The 21,822-nt window shown below is 39.3% G+C and overlaps 3 protein-coding genes across 6 annotated transcripts in view; all 3 read right to left on the reverse strand.

Annotated features, from left to right (window-relative positions):
- Positions 1-434: 434 nt before the first annotated feature.
- Positions 435-4,457, reverse strand: LOC140551210 (olfactory receptor class A-like protein 4). Its single transcript, XM_072674594.1, has 4 exons — positions 4,194-4,457; positions 1,548-1,811; positions 1,105-1,359; positions 435-647 (listed from the first exon to the last, which is right to left on the reverse strand). Exons 1-4 carry the CDS (start codon positions 4,455-4,457, stop codon positions 435-437), a joined length of 996 nt encoding a protein of 331 aa, XP_072530695.1.
- A 1,839-nt stretch (positions 4,458-6,296) lies between these two features.
- On the reverse strand, positions 6,297-11,010 carry LOC140551043 (olfactory receptor class A-like protein 4). Its single transcript, XM_072674412.1, has 4 exons — positions 10,747-11,010; positions 8,616-8,873; positions 8,212-8,466; positions 6,297-6,518 (listed from the first exon to the last, which is right to left on the reverse strand). Exons 1-4 carry the CDS (start codon positions 11,008-11,010, stop codon positions 6,297-6,299), a joined length of 999 nt encoding a protein of 332 aa, XP_072530513.1.
- A 1,859-nt stretch (positions 11,011-12,869) lies between these two features.
- The window catches only part of rapgef5a (Rap guanine nucleotide exchange factor (GEF) 5a), a 97,696-nt gene continuing 88,743 nt past the window's right edge, over positions 12,870-21,822 (reverse strand). For all 4 annotated transcript variants that reach the window (XM_072675313.1, XM_072675312.1, XM_072675311.1 and 1 more), the window contains exons 17-26: positions 21,057-21,206; positions 20,752-20,849; positions 19,772-19,894; positions 19,071-19,249; positions 18,845-18,935; positions 18,391-18,441; positions 18,187-18,274; positions 17,559-17,623; positions 17,026-17,080; positions 12,870-15,961 (exon numbers count right to left, since the gene is read on the reverse strand). In XM_072675313.1, the coding sequence (XP_072531414.1) occupies positions 15,843-15,961; positions 17,026-17,080; positions 17,559-17,623; positions 18,187-18,274; positions 18,391-18,441; positions 18,845-18,935; positions 19,071-19,249; positions 19,772-19,894; positions 20,752-20,849; positions 21,057-21,206 (1,019 nt within the window). In that variant the 3' untranslated portion in view covers positions 12,870-15,842. The remainder of the gene's footprint in view (positions 15,962-17,025; positions 17,081-17,558; positions 17,624-18,186; positions 18,275-18,390; positions 18,442-18,844; positions 18,936-19,070; positions 19,250-19,771; positions 19,895-20,751; positions 20,850-21,056; positions 21,207-21,822) is intronic.

A 21,822-nucleotide genomic window follows, 5' to 3' on the forward strand; every position in this document is an offset into this window, starting at 1 on the left:
AGACCAGAATCTCATACCAGAGTACGCTGAGTATCAAATCCACTATTTGGTAAGTCATCAGAAGCTTTTAATCAAATGTTTTAATCTGTTATTAAACCCAAAGTTTTACCATTTGAGACATAAAATAAGAAAATAATTATTGCAATGATTGCATGGCACAGTATTTGTGGCTGTAATACACAGAAGGCCTCTCATGGCAATATCAGTCTCCATAAAAGACGAACAACAAAATTGTAAATATCAGAATTCAATTTTTGCACATTTTTGATCACTTTATTGCAATAAAATACATCTCTTTAAAAAATAAAACATAATATGTCATTGTTGGTGTACTGTATATGCTGGTGGATCATAACAAGTTTACATGGTTCCATGTAGTAAGATCACATTACACAAAGAGCCGCTCTGCCGTGAACGCAGAGTTTCTATCTCTCTCAGTGTGAGATGATAGACTTCATGAATGCTCGGAGCCTCCGGTGCCCCACGGCCAGTATAATGGGGGAAAAAGCAATAAAGAGGCTGTTGGAGAAACGTGCGAGAACCAGCAGGTATGTAGATGAGGCACCACGGTTATAGTTGAAGTAGTTCACTGAGATCACACTGGCACTCCAAGACATGATGAACAAAAGGATCAGGGCAAGAATCACCTGAGGAGGAGAAAAAATTACATATAATGTCCAGCATTGTGTCTCAGAAACCGCCCTTCATTTATTCTGTTTTAAATCAAAACATACACTCAATGGACAAAAGTATTGGGACGCCTACTCATTTAGTGTTTCTTTTGAAATCAAGGGTATTAAAGAAGAGTTTATCTTGCTTTTGTTGGAGTAATTGTCTCTAGAGTGTGGAGCTTTGCTGTGAGGATTTGATTATATCCATCAACAAGAGCATTAGTCTCAGTGGTCACAGTGTTGGATGATCACTACCCCACCTCATCCCCACCCCCGACTTATCCCAAAAGTGGATGCATTGGATGGAGTGCCAGAGAATGACATTAGGTATGTCCCAGTCCTATTCTATTGGCAGTACTTTTCTAAAGAGACTAAACAAGCTGTGTGTGTGCATTTGCTCATCTGTGTCAGCAATGGGTGCAGATGTTCTGACCTTGGCTGCTCGTCTCTCTGCAGGCACCCTACGAATGACAGGAGCATCCTGGACCTTATTCCCAGAGCTGTGTGTGTTTCCGTGTGCATACAGTGTGAGCAGTGATCCCAGGTTGGCGACGCTCATGAGCACGATGGGGATGACCTCGTGGATCACCATGGAGGTGGTGGCAAAGGCCAGGCCACTGTAGACAGAGGGGAAGTCCCATAGGCAGCCCAGTAATGGACGTGTGGTACTGCTCACCAACATTAACGTCTGTAGGGGAACAAGGAGTGAGGAGAGGTTGCTTTACACATTTCAGCCATTACTGGGTTTTGAATGCGGTATATCTGAAGTAATCAGCCAGTCAGAAGAGAGATAGGATTCTGTAACCCTTAATATGAAAATATGTATATAAATTTTGGTAAAAGCTAGTGCCAGCTCAACATCTGTTTAGTCCTCACCTCTGTGGCGTTCTTTCCTCCACTGGTGGAGTAAACAAAGGCAGGTACTGAGTAGAGGAGATTGCTGGTCCAGATGAAGGCGAACCCCAGTAGAATGCCTTTGGGGGGACCCCGGGGGCCGCTCAGGCTAGCAATGGGAGGGGCTATGCGTCTTAAAGTGTGGAAATGGAAAGCGCTGAGGAAGAATGTTGACCAAACATTCACTGAACGAAGCCACACCCACATGCCCATCAGGAGCTGACACCAGTCCTTACCGGGTAACACCTTGAGCAAAGACATGAGAAGATCATTAAAAAAAGAACAGCAGAAGTTTTAAAGGCATGCAAACAATTGTGAGTCTGTTTTTTATTTTATTTATATATATATGTATATTAAACACTTCTTTAGGAACTATACTATACTATTTCTATGCTAACTAAATAGCTTATTTTTAATGCCCCACTGCTTTTGTAGTTAAGCTTTTTTTTCTTTACCATTATATTTTTTTAACATTATTGTGGTGCGTCAGTCTCTTTGTTTATTATATCTCTCTTTTGTTTGGAAAACAATAAAATATATATTCAAAAAAAAAATAGACATTAAGAGAAAATAGAAAGCCGTGCTACCAAATGTTCCTTGCAACCAAAATATTCTACAGGGGTGTTAAAGAGATAGAAAGGGCTGAGAACACATACTGTGCTTAAATCATTGGCCATCAAATAGTACATTTGATATTTTAAAAGATGCCTGTAGAGACATAAAACATTTTATGAGGTCAGATTTCTCAATATCAAAACATTGTGGCCAACCGATACAAAAAAAAAGTGTTATTAAAAACACTTTGTGAGCTAGCTATTGATGTGTAAAAAACAGGTCCACTTAAAAAAGGTCTGCAAAGATTAATTGTTGTAAAACTTTTAATTATTGCAGCTATATATTTTAGATTTTTTATATGACAATTGTCTCTTTTTATTATTTTTAAATATATTAAATTATATTTACGCATTTATATTATGCATAGCTAACGCTTTTAGTCAGAGGCAGACCATTTTTTTGATAAATGGAAGTTTGTAAAGATTTAAAAGACAGACACACAACAGACAAGTTAAACAATGTATTATTATTGTTTTTCTTCTTATTATTTTTATTAATATTTATATTTATATAATATTAAATTAATTACTATTTATATTATATTTATGATTAACATTATTATTATTAGTAGTAGTAGTATTCATAATAATAAAAAAATAATAATAATAATAACTAGTAATATTATTAGGCAAGCAGAGGGTAACAGCTGTGCCCCTCTAAATTCTGTTTTTGCCCCATATGTCTAGACACGCTCCTGCTTGTGTATCCATATTTCTACAGAAATTATGTTTGGCAAAGATCTCGGTTCTTGCTGGGAAACAATCAAGCAAACATTAATGAAAACACTATTAAAGCCAGACGCTGCTGAAGCAGGTTAGTACAGCATGTATACAAATGGATTCTCATCATTCACAAAACACATTTCTTACATAGGTGATTAATATCCATATTAATTAAGGCATAGATAATCCACTTACCATGCAATAATGCAAGACCTAAGTACCAATTAATTTACCATTTAATTTGATATATTATGCAGATCCTGCAATCTCTTCATGCAGTAAACACTTCATGTTCATTACTACGCTCGCTCACGGTTCTTAATTACTCTCAAGCTAAGACTGTGCACACAGTCATGCATACTTTGCTTCTGTAACAAAATCTCAGAAGGAAAGAAGTCTCAGAAAGAAAAAAGCTTTTTAACTTCATATTAATTGTTACGGAAAAAGTTTTTTCCAAGTCATTTTGGACCATTTTATTTGGGCCTGTTTATCAGGAAATATACAAACACATGACTATGGGAATTTTATTTGTAAAAAACCTGAAAAAGATTAATACTTGATAATACTTGATGTTTATTGATGTTTTCTGTCTAAACATATTACCTCTTTTTACCTTATTTGGTTGTAAAAGGAACAAATATAGTTATTTAAGTATAGTTAATTAAATATATTAAGAATTAGTTAATTAGTTCATTTGTAATTAATAACACAAAAACTTATTAACATGTGACAAAGAAAAGATCTACCGATGAGGTGATCTGTATTATCAAACAATTAAGGCAGCCATTTAAAGAATTAAGCTGTTAATTGCAGCCCTTAATTGTTTAATAATACATATAAAGTAATTGGCTATAATAAGAACAAACAACAAAAAAATCATGTTAATGTTTTTTTTTTTTAAATAACTATTAATTACCATACCATTATTACTATTATTACCATAAGTAACACTGCCTATTTAAATTAACTGTCAATTTGGTCAATCATTGAATAATTTAATGAACTAATAATATGTAATAAATAATATTTAAAGAAAATATCAATAACGCAAGCATGAACTGTAATATTGCTGCCCTATCACATGCTCCTAATTGGTTAATTTCAAAATTCCTCTTATTTTATGTTTTTTAAGGTGTCCTTATTTTAAGGTCTATGGATTTGTCTTGACCAATAGCCTCTCTCCTCAAAAATAGGTAGCACTGACTGGTCAATACTGCAGCCTAATGTCCAGCCCAGTTCCAAACGTTGAACCTGTGAGTTCCATACATGTTCATCCCTCCATCCACCATACCTCGAGCCCTAGGTCTGAGACGACCAGCAAGATGTTCCTCGTCATGGACACCATCAGGTTGGAGAAGGCCATGTTGACAAGGATCATGTCCGAATTGCGTCCACCTCCAGGTTCCCGTACGATGCTCTCTCCCACCACAGCGATCACCATGGCATTTCCAAAAACACCCAACATCACCAGGATCAGGTACATGGCCATGGGCACAGATGATAACTGTCCTGCTGTGCCCTTTTTGATTGCGGTAATTGTTCCATTGATCTCCATTACTGTTAAATAGCCTATACAAGTCTGTTAGTCCGGTGAATGTTAGCCCTGAATGAGGCTTCTTCACCTGAGATGAATCCTGGAATACACAGGAGTTTCAGAACTTCCTCTCCACACCTACAATTGATCCCACCCCCAACGACTAAATATCACCAATCCCGAGCAGAGTTCTGTCGTATCTCCTTGGTTTTCAGGGTAACGCAGGTCACCAGACCAAACATGCTCGTGATCAGGTCCCTCAGGCTCACAACCTTGGTTCAATTAAGGAATCATGTATGAATGGGATTCCACTAGAAATAGTGGTGCCTTTTGGCCTAGGAGCTGATCATGCATTCTAACCGAGGAGCAAGGGATTAATTAACTCTGGCTAATTGCAACACACCTCGTTAGCAAGCTAATAAATCAACACGCTGATATCGTCAATGAGGGAAAAGGTTGAGGGTGGGTTGCGTCAATGCTGGAATTCTCTAAATGAACCACAAAGCAATTATGGTGCAATTATAGAGAAACGTCCAGCTTTAACTGGACATATTAAAGGTTTACACGGGCTAGAATTTGAATATTTTATTTTAAGGAGCAGAATGTCATGCAATGTGTTTATACAACTTTTTTCCAGAACCACATACATGTATATATGCATATAAAGATTTCACATATAACAAAAATATGCCCAAAACATATCACAGAAATGTCATTCCAGTCCCCTGCAGACACTCATTCAATCAATTGTTCATACTTCCAGTCATCCATGCATTCATCCCCAGTGTCTACTCCACTAGAATTTATTACCTGCAATAGCGCCTGATTCCTGTAGCTCTACCCAGTTCAGTTCCAACCACCAATCAGATAATCAGGTTCTGTAGGAGCACAGTGATGGTTGAACCATGTGTTAGTCAGGCAGGAGGTCTGATCTCCACTAGCAAAAGACTCCCAAAGACTCACCTGAGAAAATTCCTCACACCAAGGCTGAGGTGTCTACAAGCTAACAGGTAAGTGATCATCCCTGTACTTAATCACAGTAGAAGATCCACCATCTCTGTTGTATCTTCAAGAACCTTGTTATAAATAATTGAATTATTTATTTGAATGACACTTTCAAGCTTGTGAATACAGGTGTTTACTGTCTGGAATTGACAGTTTCCAGACAGTGAGAGTTCTAAGGGGAATGGTGTATCTTGTGTTCCATTGGACCCTGAGCAGAACTGGATTTTTGGTTCAGTACTGTAGTTTTGGTTCATGTACTGTCTCACATCACATAAAGGGGTCACAGAGCTCTGAAACGAGTGAATGCTGAAAGCAGTGAGAACAAATTCAATGAGATTTAGTCCAAGGAACCTTATAGGAACCTGACTGGGTTGTTGGGTTTGTTGTTTTTTGATTATTCTTGTTTACCCTACTCAGAAAGCTCTGTCCAATGACAGCTGCCAAAGTCAGTGAATGTTAAAAGCGACTCTGAGTAAGAACTGAGTAACGTCTGATTAACTTCAAACACAAACACCCGAAGAACATCATGCTAACTACAGGGAAAGGGCTTAACCACAGGGTAGAATAATAAACAATGCAATCCAGTAGATGTGACCTGGATTCTCTCTCCGAGTTCTTAGAGATCTTAGAGAATCAGATAGATCCTGATGTTTATCTTCACCACATTGTCAACTTGTACAAAGGCGCTGGTCTAACCATCCAATCCAAAGTGCCCACATGTTACAACCCCTGGCTGAGAACCACTCACAGATCAAGTCTATAAAATTCCTGACTTTTTTTTCATTGCAGTCTGATGGTCACTACACACACCCGGCACCACGTACAGAACACACGCCATCAATTTCTAAGAATGAATTAATTACATTTGCACGTGAGAACAGACTTTAAGACAGCTCGGAGTCTCCTGTGTCCCACAGCCAGTATGAAAGGGGACAAAGCAATGAAGGCACTGTTGGAAAACCGTGCTATGATCAGCATGTACGCAGATGACGGACCGCGGTTATAGTTAAAGTAGTTTACTGAGACGACACTGGCGCCCCAGGAGGTGATGAATAAAATGATGAGGGCAAGGATCACCTGTGGAGAAAAAGATCTTGGTTTTAGAGGGAATCAAACCAGTCATAGTGTCAGTATGTCATAAATTCTGTGAAATGGGTCTCCAGAAAAAGCATGTATGACAATTCATATGATGTATTATTTTACTGAAGCATATTGATATTGTTTAATCATTTGTGACTGTGATGGAGACAGAAAAGCACAGAAATTATATATGATGATAAAATATACTTCAAATACTGGAAATGTACAGTATGTACAATATTGTCATTTCTAATATAATATATTGTTAATTTTATAATAATTTCCCAAAAGGCTGATTTCTGCTTTTATATATGTGGGGTAATATATGGGCTTTGCAACATAAAAAAATATTGTATATATAAAACTTTTGATATATACTATATATTTCAGTACCTGCTGTGAATGTATGTGTGCATTTGATAGTGACAAAGGTTTGGCCTGGAGAATTATTCAATTATTACATATTATTTTCATATTTACATATTGTAAAATATTTCTGCTACATTAATTAAATATATTTAATTAAAACTGGCTAAATTGTTTGATAATGCTATTAAAAAGTCCATCGGTAGAAATGACCTGCTAAATGGCTTGTCAGACGTAGCAACAACATTTCTTTAAAGAAACAGCAGGTTACTGGCGATACTCACATGGTACTTTCATGTTTGATCATGTTTGTTCCTTTAAAGTACAAATAAAAGCAAAAACAAACAAACAAACAAACAATAAAATAAAAATTCCTATTTTATGACATTTTCTTTCAGTACTTTGAATATCTGAATAAAATAGTTAAGAGTTAGACGTTGTTTGTAAATGAGTTAATGGACAATTGTTCAGTTCTATTAAGTAAAATACTAAATAATACTAAGACACTATAAATGATAAACAAACACATAAGTACTGTAATGGCAGTACACTGAACCTAATCATTAATCAAGTATATTTATCCCAAGTGGAATATATATTATTAAAAGTATTAAAAAAAGAGTTTATCCTGCTTTTGTTGGAGGATCTGTCTCTACTGTCCAGGAAGAAAGGCTTTCTAGCAGAAGCCTTTTTGAAGCATTGCTGTGAGGATTTGATTGCGTTCAGCGACTAGCATTAGGTCAGTGAGGTCAGGATGTTAAATGATCACCACCCCAAACTGGAGCACCACCCTTTATTCCAGAGAACACTGTTCCACTGCTCCACAGCTCTAACCCACACCTGGCATTAGGTATGGAGCTAATAGATTCATGTTTATCTGCTCCAGAGAGTCCTATTCTATTGGCAATGCATTTTCTACAGGGACTAGACAAGCTGTGCATGTGCCTTTGCTTAGCTGAATGCATTTATAAGATGCATAAATTTGGACATATAGTGTATGTGCTATATGTACTTATATATATAGTCTAATGTAATTTAGAAACATTTGTAGGTTCACCTTAGTAACCACACTGTTGGTTGCACAGTATATTGAAAGTGCACATTGCACTGGCTGTAAACTGATGTCTCGCAATGCAGTGATTCAGTGAGACTCTGTGTAGCACTGTTTATCTAACATGCTTAAATTCCAGTATTTGGAGCTACTGAGTATTTTTCAGCTACCGGTTTCAACTGCATGAAACTCGACCACTCTGAGCACCATCTGCCAGCACATACATTAAGCTTAATTGTCTTGCGCTGCTATTTATGAGCCCTGTGTTCTGACCTTGGCTGCTCGTCTCTCTGCAGGCACCCGGTTCGTGACGGGAGCGTGCTCACTCTTGTGTGTGGGGTGATGCTTGTTTCCGTGTGCATACAGTGTGAGCAGTGATCCCAGGTTGGTGATGCTCATAAGCACAATGGGGATGATCTCGTGGATCACCATGGAGGTGGTGGCAAAGGCCAGGCCACTGTAGACGGAGGGGAAGTTCCACAAGCAGCCCAGTAATGGACGTGTAGTACTGCTCACCAACATTAATGTCTGCATGGAGCAAATGAGCAAAAGACAAACGGTTACTGACTATAGATGAAGACAATCATCCACCAACCAATCATCATGCCAGCACGGTTCGTTTCTCAAGGAATTGTACGGCGTGGTCTACCAGTGTTGCGCTCATTTCTCACCCTCACCTCAGTAGCATTCTTGCCTCCTTTAGTAGAGAACATGAAGGCAGGGACTGAATAGATGAGATTAAGCGTCCAGATCAGACCGAAACCCATCAGCAGAGATGGAGGGGGCCCTCTCTTTAGACTAGCCACAGGAGGGGCGACCCGCCTCAAGGTCTGAAAATGGAATGCGCTGACGAAGAACGTTGACCAAACATTGGCACAGCGCAGCCATACCCATATGCCCATCAGAACCTGGCACCAGACTTTAGAGGGTAACATCTATCAACATAACAAGAGAGGAAGGGGACAAGTTCTTTATAAGGTTATGTAAATGTTAATCAGCCTGCATTTCCTACATGTCCAACATGTCCTCCCCTTACGTTTGTGTGGGTTTATCTACCAAAACTCACTTTTTTAGCATGACCTTCTCAGTCTGAAAGTGGATAAATTGATGATTGAAGAAGAAATTTATATGGAGCCCTTAATGTGACAGTTTAAAGGCATGGCCACGTGGTAATATTAATTATGAGGCCCAATAAGGACACATATTACATTTCTAGTGGCTTCAAAATAAATAATATTATTAGAGGCCACAAGATAAAACCTTGAGGCCACAGGGTAATAAACTGAGGCCACAAATTAAGTGTCTAGTGGCTACAAAATGACATAATGTAAGGCAACTAGAATCATGAAACAATACATTGAGCCCATAAAAATAATGCATTGAGGCCACAAGATATGTTGTTGAGGCCACATATTGAGGCTGAAAATAAAAAATATGAAAACTATGAATATATGAAAAATATAAATATAATACAAATATGAAAAAAATATATATATATTTCATATTTGTATTATATTATATAACATATATTATATATATATGTTGAGGTCACCAAATATATTGGCGCCACAAGATAATATGTTGTGGCCATTAAATACTAAGGACATGGGATAACGCATTGAGGCCACATAATAATATATGGAGGCCATAATATAATAATTCCAGACCACAGAATGAAATATTTAAGACCACAAGTTTAGTTTCTAGTGGTTACAAAAGACTATAATTTGAGGCCACAATATATAATGTTGAGGCCATGAGATAATATTTTGAGAACAATTTATTGATGCCACAAAATAATATGTTAAGGCCACAAAATAATATGTTGAGGCCAGATGATAGTATTGTGAGGCCACAAGACAATATGTTGAGGCCACAAGATAATTTGTTGAGCCCACAAGTTAATATATATTGTTTTATGGTCTTAAAGTATTATTTTGGGTTCACTAGAAACCTAATTTGGGGAAACAGTATATTATTTATTATAATATATATTTCATATTTAAAAAGACACATCAGGGGCTCCATACTTTTGGGGTCTGATGGTGCAAACTTAGTACTATGGTCTCCTTATTGACTTGTGTTTAGTAGCGTCTAAGCTTAGAGGATCTTTGAATTATTAGTCTATTCAAACTAGCTGAGGTTTTTCTTGGGTAAATAGCAAAGCACTTTTGTGCGTCGCTCTGGATAAGAGCGTCTGCTAAATGCCTTAAATGTAAATGTTAATGAAAAATGTAAATAAAAATGAATATTGTAAAAACAGTAGGGAAGCAAAGCATTACCAGTTCTAGTGTTTGCTTGATTTTCTTTAATATAAACGTCTGTTGGCAGGGAATATCTCTTATCTCCAAATAGTAACTTTTAATGTAAGAAGATTTTATAATAAGTAGTTTTAAACCATTTCTATTGGCCCATTCCTCATACATTGGCCTATCTGTTTTTTTCAGTCATGTAAGAAACAAACAAGCAAGCTAGTTGTTAAAAGTTAATTAGCGATGGCCATTGTTGGTGTTGTTGAACCGCTGTCAGCTGTGATTTGAGGCAGAATAGGTCCTGTTCCGTTTGGTAGAAGGTCAACATTTCTGATTGTTGTTGTTATATTGATATATTTGATGTATTTAATTTATTCATGAAGTTCTAAGAAAGTTCACTTACTTTAACATACATTAACAGCACTTTTTTAATTGATGGTTCCTCAAAAAACGTCTTTAACTAACCTGAAGTACCCTCTTTGGGACCTTCATCAGTCACTCATTCAGTACACGCCATTCCCACTTCCCCAAATGATCTCCCCCTATATCTCCATACCTCGATCCCCATGTCTGTCAAGACCAGTAATAAGTTCCTCACTATGGACACCATCAGGTTGGTGAAGGCCATGTTGACCAGGATCATGTCTGAGCTGCGCCCCCCTTTCTGCTTGCGTACGATGTCCTCCCCCACCACGCAGATGACCACTGAGTTTCCCAGAATTCCCATCAGCACCAGGATGACGTAGCAAACCAGTGGTGCAGACGACAGCAGGGACCACGCTCCCTTGGCAGTTGGAGCTTCCGTTGCGTTGAACTCCATATTTGATAAACCTCCTAATAACTGATTGACCTCAGGGTTGCGTATGTTCTTCTGTTTTCACCATAAGGACTCCTTGCACTTACGCATTAAGCTGTTGGCTTTGGCCTTGAAGGCTTTAACTAACTCCACCCACTCGCATCAAAAAACTCACCAACCATCAAACAGAGATGTGTTCCGGGCCAACAGGGCTGGACACAAGCTCCAACAAATGAGGTAGACAGGGTGGGATTCCACCAAAGGTTGTCATGTTTCCAAGACGTATCGCTGAGCACACACTTGACAGATAGACTGGGAATTAATTAACTGTTGGCTAATTGAAATAGGCCTCGTTAGTAGACTAATTCATTAGTGGCCGTATGTTGCTGATATCGCTGGAGTGGGTGGAAGTGTTTTCACACCTGTAGGTTGTGTCTGATGTGAAAACACCGACTGCGCAACTGAAGATGACCTGCTTAACATGCTGTTCTCCACAGATTCTCATATTTATCATAAGATTAGGTGAGAAACTGTACGTGACATCTCATGACCTCACCTTTGTCTGACCCCGTGAGCCATTAATAGACAAGATTTAATACAGCAGCTTATTTTCATGACCTTTATGAGCTGTAACATGGTAAACAAGAGCATCGTGTAAAACGTATATCCTTTATGCATGCTTGTTAGACAGTATTGCTATTATATGGAGATGAGACCCTGAACAGGATCTTCAAGAAGCAAAAAATGTCCGTAAACTTTTTAAGCAACATTAGTGTATAGTGTTTTTAAAAAAACACCTGACTGACCTTCAGGATGGTCTTTTTAGAGTACTCTAGAGTGGTGGTGCACTGTTCTACTGTATAGTAATATGGTGAGGCCAGAGGATAATATGTTGAGGCCACAACATAATTTGTTGAGGCCACATCATAATGTATTGAGCCCACAAGCTAATATATTGTTTCATGATTTTAAAGTATTATTTTGGGTTCACTGGAAACCGTTTGTGGACACAGTATATTAATTTTTATAAGCATTGCCAGTTGTCTTCCTAGCATACTCTGGAGTGGTGGTGCACTGTTATACTGTATAGTAATATGTTGAGGCCAGAGTATAATTTGTTGAGGCCACATCATAATTTATATATTGTTTCATGGTCTTAAAGTATTATTTTGGGTTCACTAGAAACACAGTATATTATTTATTATAATATATATATATATATATATATATATATATATATATATATATATATATATATTATAGTTAAAAAAGACACATCAGGGGCTCCATAAATGTTGAGCCTAATAATGCAAACTTTGAAAATTCATATTTTAAAAACAATAGGGGAGCAAAGCATTGCCAGTTCTCTTCTTAGCATACTCTGGAGTGGTGGTGCACTGTTCTACTGTACAAATATTATGACCTTAATGGAAGAGCCATCAGAAATAAACCTCCCTGTAATTCCCACCAATAAACGTGCCTGTAGAGAGAATAGGACTCTCGGGAGCAGATGAACCTAGCCAGGTGTGGGTAGAAGGGTACAAAACCCCCCAGCACCCAACAGCCCCCAATGCAATTTCTCAAATTCTTACAGCAATGCTGCAAAATCTAATAGTAACAGTGGACAGTAAAGGGAGTCTCTTTTTTTAAATACTCTTGAAAGAAACAATCAATGAGAAGATGTCCCAATACTTTTGTCCATATAGTGTATCTTGACCTCCTGAACAGGGTCTAAGCCACACATACGTCAATCACAGATGACCACCAGGTGTCAGTGTGACTCCACCAATATGACAACTGTGAGGGTAGTTTCAGGTTGTAAACTGGAAAACTGATGGGAAAGGACCGACGCGACAGACAGAAAAACAGCGGGAGACAGGTAGTAATATTACATAAATGTTTTATTGACTCATTTGCTGTAAAAATGCATATTATAGAAAAGTTGTGTGTGGTTTCTATAGCAACAAAGGGGGGAAAACTGCACAGAGGGTAAACATATTGCTTTGCATTTCTCGTTTTGGAACATAAATAATAATAGAGAGCATATCTATTTCTATTTACATTTGCAGGACACAATGAGCATGTTCCTTCTCATTGATGGGTCTTCGTTACCACATGCAAACCAGCTGAACATGGTGTGAAATAGAGCAGAATCGAATAACAAAAAAACAAACAAACAAACAAAAAAAATTAATAACAAACAACAAACTTTCCCTCGTCTCACTCCTGCCATATACTGTACACCACAGGACAAGTCACAATTATGCCAGGACTTCTGTAGACCAGGCCACTGCAAAACAGTACTGTTCAGCATATCAAAATATTCCATTCTCTACGAGGAATCACTGATTGTAGTTTTCACACAGCCGTCGCTTCGGCCCGAAGAACATTCTGCACCATTACTCTCCTTCGCGTCAGGCCTAAATAGTTTAAAAGGTATTATAAATAAGAGCGAAATGCATCAGTCCTAGAACGCCATAAAAAGGTCAGTACAAAACATACAACGATCAGATTTCCGATCCTGTCAGGGACTGGGAGATGGGTCTGATTTGGCAAAATACTGCGACAGCTCATGGCTTTTCATCAAACGCCTCTTCGAAAAAGTCAGAGGAATTCCTTTCCGAGCATTCCTTTAAAAGCATTTCAAAACCAGACAAAGAAAACTGTGAACTAGTGAACTAGTGTTAGTTAGCGACCCCACCTATTGGAAAAAAAAAACCCAAAAAAACAAAACAACAGAAAACAAAATAGCACAACAGAAATATATAGATATCCAGGGAATTACATGAACGACAGCATACCATTTCTTCACAAAATGGGTCTCTGATAGCTGCAGGTAAGGCTAAAACAAAGTTGCACACACTGTTGAACTAGACTCAATATTGCATCACCCTCCCATCATAGTAATATTAATAATAATTATAATAATAATAATCTTAGCATTTGGCACGGAAACGTATGTATATGCGGATGCCTCACAATAAACTTACATATATAAACTATGTACATTCTTACACATTGTTGTATAAACAGAGATGAGAAGTGCAAATACTATGTGCATGCATGCGACTCGTTTATCTGAAATGAAATGAAATCTCCCTACAGCGAATGAGGTCCAGTGGTGCCTTTCTATGGCATCAGAAAAACAAATAAATCGGATGGCTCAAAAAAAAAAAAAAAAAAAAAAATACAGTCAGGTTTGTAAGTATTTGGACAGTGACACAACTTTGTACTGCTGCCTATCGATCTCAATGTTTTTTAAACTGAGTAGTCAATAAACACCAGCGACCCAGTTCCAGTGACAGCCATACATGGCCATGCACTAACAGTGCCTCCACCATGTTTGACAGATGATTTGGTTTGCTTAAGATCAAAAACTCCCAAGTTAATTTGGTACACCTGTCCAGCGGTCTAATCTGACCTTTCTGCTCTGGAGCGTTACCAGTACCAGTCTGCATCTTGAAGATTGAGACGACATCTCTCAGTTGTAGACTTTGGCAGTGATACCACCACTCCCTCAACAGTGTTCTTGATTTGACGAAATGTGGTGAAGAGATCGTCTACTTTAGTCGTCTTTCATGGTCTTCCAGGTTTTTTGGTGTTGCAGAGCTCATCGGTGCAGCTATAATTAATTGCTTCATTTCAAGTCCACTGAGCTGGTGTCCAGAGGCAAAATGACAACAGTTAGGTCACTGTCCAAATACTTATGCATCTGACTGTATATGAATATAAAACACTGCACTCCAGTAACGACTGTATAAGGAGTCTTAAGCATTGCACAGAGCTAAAAAAACAAAAACATTAATTAAATAATACTGCCATGTTACAGGAGCGGGGACAAAGCCCCGCCCCCCAAGCACAGGAATATCCACTTATGGTTTTGCCATATATTAATTCAACAAAAAAACCAACAAAAAATCACAATAGCAACGATATTTGCGTAATTACACAAGTCTCTGTGAGGCGTATATCTGTGACATCACTTTGTCGTCCCACGCAAGTTACATACTACCCCCTCTCTCTCGCTCTCTCTCACTCAAACAACAGGTTATCCCTGAAAAGCTCCTGTGACGACGCCCATGACGAGGTTGTGTTCCAATATTACCACTATTTAAACTGTTATGCACTCAACACGTACATAAACAACAGCATTGTGCAGAGCCACGGCGTAAAAGAAGTGGTAAACAACATCGAAAAACAGCATTTCAGTTAAACAACATCGAAGAGGAACGCGTCCACCCTTCGAACTAGCAGTTCGTCACTGCCGCCTCAAAACCTCGTAACTCCAATTGAAAATGCCAGCTGCCTCGGACGTTGCGTGAACGTTTCATGACAAAAGGACCAATAGAACAGGCCCAAAACGTCTACGATAAAATGTCTTTACGCTAGCTCACATCAAAGTTAAGAACGTTGTTTCGATCTCCTGTTAGTGGGATCCTTTGGGAGATACGAGATTTTGCAACAACAACAACAAAATACTGACTATGTGTAGCTGGCTGGTAATAAAACCATTACGTCGCAAGGAGCACAACCCGGGGATCCTGACAGGTCGTCAGGCTGAGTTCCACTCAGTCCCGTGTTTTGGCCGTGAAGGGGGCTCTACCCCTCTAGTTCCTCCTAGTGGTAAAATAAGTAAGTGCACGTCACCAAAATCACACCTGAAGTAAACAATGTCCGTTCAGTCGGTGCTGGGTGAGGAGGGAGTGCTTCAGAGGGTGGGAGCATAGAGTGGGAGCATCCCGATGTTTGTTCTGTTGCCATGAATAAAACACGCAGCACAAGACGACAGTCTGGCTGCGAGACGCTCAAGCAGTGACACCGCTGCAGGCCCGGGGAACATCTGGCAGGTGGCGCTGTTATGCTCTGGGCTCCAGTCTGTGGGACAGCTCGAACAGAGTCTGCTGATTGTCAATAATGTGAAGGTAGTGCACGCTGGCTCTCAGGTCTGGACTGTCTGTCTGAGTAACTTCAGCTCCTGGAGGGGAAGAAAACCGGGCAACATCAAGCAAAAGTGTATGAGATGAGTGGCTAGATAAATAGTAACTTGTTAACTAAGTAAATCGGATGCACTGATTATAGGTGCATCTGTGGGCTGCTATCCAAAATCTTTACCTACATACAGTATGTGCCAATGTTGAAACACACAGTAAGCATTTATTAAATCCAGAAATTGAGACTACATCTATCTAGATTAGCACTATAGTGGAAGCTGTATTTCTGCAAGTTTGGCACAGTAGGCCAACATCAAAATGCCCACTAGCTTGCTAGGACGGCCTTATTCAAATGATGCTACCACTGCTGGGACTGTAAAGGTTAACATGTCGTTTAGAAGAAAGCACTAACTACCAATTCCCTTTACAGCTGCTAGACCAGTGCAGACGGATGACTGAGGCATCATTAGGGATTGAACCAATGATCTCCTCATAATACTGTGTTATTAATGTGTACTGTGTTATTATTGCTAAATAACTGATTTACAACAGTCTAATATTTTATAACCTGCCATCACCCTGTCACACCCCTTAAAGCCCTGTCACACCCCCTACAAAACCTATGGCTCACTGGAGGGCTGAAATTATTACAATTTTCTATTACCAAAGAAATACCCCACCAGTTTGTACAAAAGTAAAACGCATTAGTGTGTGATAAGCCCTGCAGCGTTTAGGGGTTAACTCATTAACAAGTCATTTCTCTCAGATCTAGCTCCACTTATCAGAGGGGAGGTCTGGCATTCTAAGCAGAAGCTGCTTAAACTTCAGACCAAAGTTCTTAAAACTCCCTCCCTCCTCCAGTCCCCTCCCACATTATCTATGCTAATGGTATGGTCTGAATTTGCAGAAAAGCAATTTACTGTTGATACTGATATAATTCCAATATCACTATGCATCCCTAAAATTAGCCGTAGTTCTAAATGGTTATGGAGATAAAGTTAATGGGTTTTTGCACCTCAGGGATGAGCTCAGAAATCAATAAAACTTTAGTGAAGAAAATCATGTCAAAGATCATGTGACTCATTTTTGCCCAAAAGAAGGCACCCACCTGCTTGGTCAGTCTGACAGTGGCGTATGAGACGGACAGTGTCTGCAATCATATGCTGGGGGAGAGAAAAAGAGAAATGAGACAAGCACTCAAAGCCAGTAGCATCACTGCACATACAGTGCCACTTCACCTTAAAAGATTAACGGTTCCTCTTTGTTTAACCCAATTTACCTCCCCAATTTTAGATTTAGCCAGATACCCGACCCACTCGTTAGTACTCTCCCCATATCACATGTAATGACACACGCAAACCGGGCAATCTGCTATCACTGAAGTGATGTGGGGAAAGACAGAGTGCAATCTACCCACCCCGAGAGCACCAAGCCAATAGTGCTCTCTGGGGCTCCAGCTGCTGATGGCAGGCAGTATGACCCGGGATTTAAACCTTAGCCCACTGGACAACTCAGAGCCCACCAAAAGAATAACAATTCCTAATATAATATTAATAAGAACTCTTTACTCTCTGCTGTATAGATATGCTATTATGGGTTTACTCCACTTAAATACTTTCTGTTTGCCACAGACTCACTCACCAGTTTCTCGAAGTTGACGAGATTATCATGGAATGTTTTGTTTCCCTCATGAATGAAAGTGATGTCTGCAAATAAAAACAAAAATAAGAATTAATATAATTGTTTAATTGATTTTTTTTGTTTTTGTATTGGAAATCCTGAATTTACATCAGACACAATTCAACACTAATTCACCAATTCACACTGCCTATGACTTCTTGGAATAATGTCACCACTTAAGGTGGGAGCTATTTTTTGTATTCCAGCACATTTATAACATTGCAGTAGAAAGAGCAGGTGTGCTCTCTGAGGCAAAATCAAACTCACAAGTTGCTGGTGTCAGACACTTTAAGAATTAAAATAATTGATGTCCAAAAAGCAGAAGTATGGAACTATGGAAAGATAGTAAAGCATTTTCAAGTAGTTGGTTCCTCAGTTCATGTTATTATCAATGTCATTACTAAATAGCAGTTAAAAGGTGCACTGTTCTACTGTGCAGCGACACCTGTAGAAATATACCCCCATTGGAGAGTGATCAAAAGAACACCATTCCTGTGTCTTCACCACAAAATGCATAGACCCATTTCCTAAAAACAAATCTTGTCACCTCCTGCTAATAACAAGTAGAGACAGCAGGCAGAACGTTCACCTTTGAGCAGCAGAGGCATGAATGGAATTTTGGGCGGCTTCATCTTCCTGAAGGCATCTCTGTAGGCCTTGTGATTCAGGGAGGGGTCCTTCAGCAGGGCACAGAGAATCAAGACAACATGTCAGCTTCAAAGGAGGAAGATAAACAGAAGTCCCACCTGACATATAACACAATTTCATGCTTAGTCCTGTGGGTGTGACTTACGGTTAATAACTCGAGCTCAGAGAAAAGCTTCTTAAATTTCCCAGGAACTTTCTGGAGGAGCGAACACACATTAAAGCAGACATTAAAGCAGGCTGTAGGATAGCTGTAGTGGTTTATATGTATCTAGGGATGTCCTTGATGTTAAGCAGTCTAAATAGAAATTTCTATTTACCTCAAACATTTCCAATTGTAATATGCTGCGACTGACTGACTGTCTTTAAAACAGTGGCGCATTAAAATGGAATTCAGATGTAGTGAGGTAGTCATAGGTGATTCGAAGCTCAGTCCATCAGATTTTATGGCCGGAACCATTTGTTTCATTTTAGCCACTTTTTGGATTCTCCTATACAGTGCGGTTCTTTTTTCTAGTGCTTCAAAGTTATAGGGACAGCGTTGGGATCAAGACTTAAAGCAGGATCCATAGCTGATTCTGACCAATTAAAATATATCTTACCTCCCAGGTCAGATTTAGCCGGCTGACTGCCGCTGTGTTCAGACCCATTATGATGGCAAATGAGGAGTTAAGGTTCCTCTGTGCTTTACAGCTATAAAGGGCACACACAAACAAACACATTTTAAGCTCTGTGGATGAAATCATGGGACAATTATATACGTTACTTCTATGTACGCATATGGAGTGCATAGTGAATGGTTCATTAATGAGAGGATGAGGGTCTTACTGGGCTGCAATTTTGATGAATTTCTTGAGCAGCTGGACACGCTTTCCGAGCGAGGGACAGAGCAGTATCTCTGACATCACCCACTGCTGGACCTCATTACATCGCTGGAGGAGCTGCTCCAGCGCCACCGTGTGGCCACTGCTCGCCTGGCGGCTGAATGTGTAGTAGACCAGCTCTTGCTGCATCGAGAGAAAAGAGAGTGTGGCATTGTTAAATAAATAACTCAAAAGTATTTATAAAGACAAAAGTACAGGCACAATTCAGACTACAGGGTGGCCACTACTGTTTTTAGCTATGCAAGACATATTTGTTGATTTTTATGAGCAGACTACAGCTTGGAGAAAAAAAGTGAGTGTGTGTGTATATGTGTGGCATAAGTGAGAGATGTGAACTCAAGGTGAAGTAAATAATAGCTAGCTAGTGCACATATTTAAAAGAATAAACTTTTTAAGAAACATTTAAGAAATCGTGTATCCATGGAGCAACTACAATGTCATCAATAAAATCTTGACATGTTTTGAGGTAAATCTGTGATCATTTAGGCATATTTCCATAACAGTTAGCTAAACCAGTCTCATAGCTGTGACTGATTCACTATGTGTAGTTTGGGGCTAATTGTGCTATGAAAGACTATCAGACAAAAACAAACACCACAGCCAAATGCAGTTTACTTCACTTGTGTCTCAGCTGAGAGGTATTACCTCATGTACAGAATTAAAAAGGCTCCAGTCAAGGTTAGTGAGCGCCACAGAAACATCCCACGTGTTGATGCCCAGCAGCCGCGTGGGCCGCTGAGCCATCTCAGGGCAGTCTGTTAGAGGAGGCTGCAGGAGAGGGACAGAAAGGAGAAAGCAGTGTTAAGGCAAGTCAGAGAGCCAATATACATCAACAGGCTCAGAAGACAATCAACAATATCCTACTTATACATGAACACATTTGAGGACATGATCAGTATTCTTCTTCTTTAAGGAGTGATACACATTTCTTATAGATAAACAAAAATGCTCACAATATTTTACAACTAACTTTAGCAGCAGAGAGTAGATTTCTGACAGTTGTCAGACTGTCTTTCCTAGAGCGACCTATAATTTACTGCACAGAAGTAAGAGAATATAGTGTTTTGAGTCTTTCACCATGCTGAGCATAAAGCCAGAGGTGGCAAATCCAGGCCCAGAGAGTTAAAAACCTCCCCAGGATTTTGTTCCAAATGCCTGATTAACTCTAATTAGCTCAAACCAGCAGCAAAGCTATAAAGGCAGCAGAAGTCCTGGGATGGATTTCACACCTCTAAAGAACCAGCAAACCAGTGATGTACCAGTTATGTTCCATATGCCATCATGAAATGATAATAATCTGGGAACACAACCACATCTGGTGGTAGGCTAGATGATGTGGGCCACATGTCTCAGAGTTCAAATGCCATGACAAACCTGTAAATGACCTGTAAACTGAACCGTACTGGGACAGAATTCTGTGCTATCTGGGACACAAAGGACAGTGATGTTATTCACTTTAAGCACTATTCTCCATTCCTTACTGACGGGGTATGCAGACCATCTGTTGCCAGATTGTTATTGCGAAAGCATGTTATGATCCCCGAGCATGCGGTTCACTGTGACCTATCAAAGGCTGCACTTTATCTTTTGAGGTGCACAGCAAGCTGAATTTCATCTCCACATACCAGAATCTCACTCAAGTCTTTCCAGCAGGCCATGAGTCTACCAGGGAGAGCCAGAGACTCAGAGAAGATACAGTCATGGGGTTGAATGACCCGCTTTTCTAAACACAGAAAAGAAGATGTCAAAAACACAGAGGCACTGGCAGAGCACAAGATAACCATTTGTAATCATAAAAATAATTAAAATATGTCATTTTATTATATTATTAAATTATTATTTTATATGATTAATTATAGCTTAGCTCCACCATGTTGAGTACTAGCAGATTCTGTATTTGTGTGTAATACTGAACATCCTGAGAGCTAACCTCCACTGTACGTCTGGGCCACCAGCACCATGTCCTCCTCGGGTTTCTCCATCCTCTGAGCCACGATGTGCAGGAGCTCTTGGGCCACTATTGTGGTCCTCACCCTGATGCTCAAGTACGAGTCAGAGCTCACATACACATGGCACATGACTGAGAGGCAGAGAGAGAGAGATAGTGAGGGGGAGACAGATCACAGGAATGAGAGAGAAGGAGGTTGAGTCAGGACAGAGTTGGTGTAGCAGATAACAGTCCTAATTGTATCAGTGAGTAGCAGCAATATACAAAGTTAAATGACTAATTACAGTGGTCCCGGTATTGTACAACCTTAAACCGCTGCACACGGTGCTGCCTCACACCTTAATTAGCCACTCATACATAAAACATCTGACGCCGCCTCTAGCATGCACGCATAATTAGCTCCCTCGTTCGCTGCTCTTTAACTAAATCTCACCCGAGCAAGACTTAAAACAAAACTAAAGGTATGATGTGCAAGAAACAGCAGGGAAATCAGCCACACAAGTCTTATAGAGAAAGTCTGGTGTTTCTTTTAGGTTTGGACTGGAGCTATAAGGCTGCAGTAGCTACCAAGCAAAAGCAGGTTATGTTAAAGTTACACAATATGGACAAAAGTATTGGGACACCTGTTCATTTCTTGTTTCTTCCAAAATCAAGAGTATTAAAAAAATGAGTTTATCCTGCATTTGTTGGAGTAGCTGTGTTTAGGGAAGGCTTTGGAGCATTTCTTTGAGGATCTGATTGCATTACG

The sequence above is a fragment of the Salminus brasiliensis genome, chromosome 3 (genome assembly GCF_030463535.1).
Source record: "Salminus brasiliensis chromosome 3, fSalBra1.hap2, whole genome shotgun sequence".
Classification (NCBI taxonomy): Eukaryota; Metazoa; Chordata; class Actinopteri; order Characiformes; family Bryconidae; genus Salminus; species Salminus brasiliensis.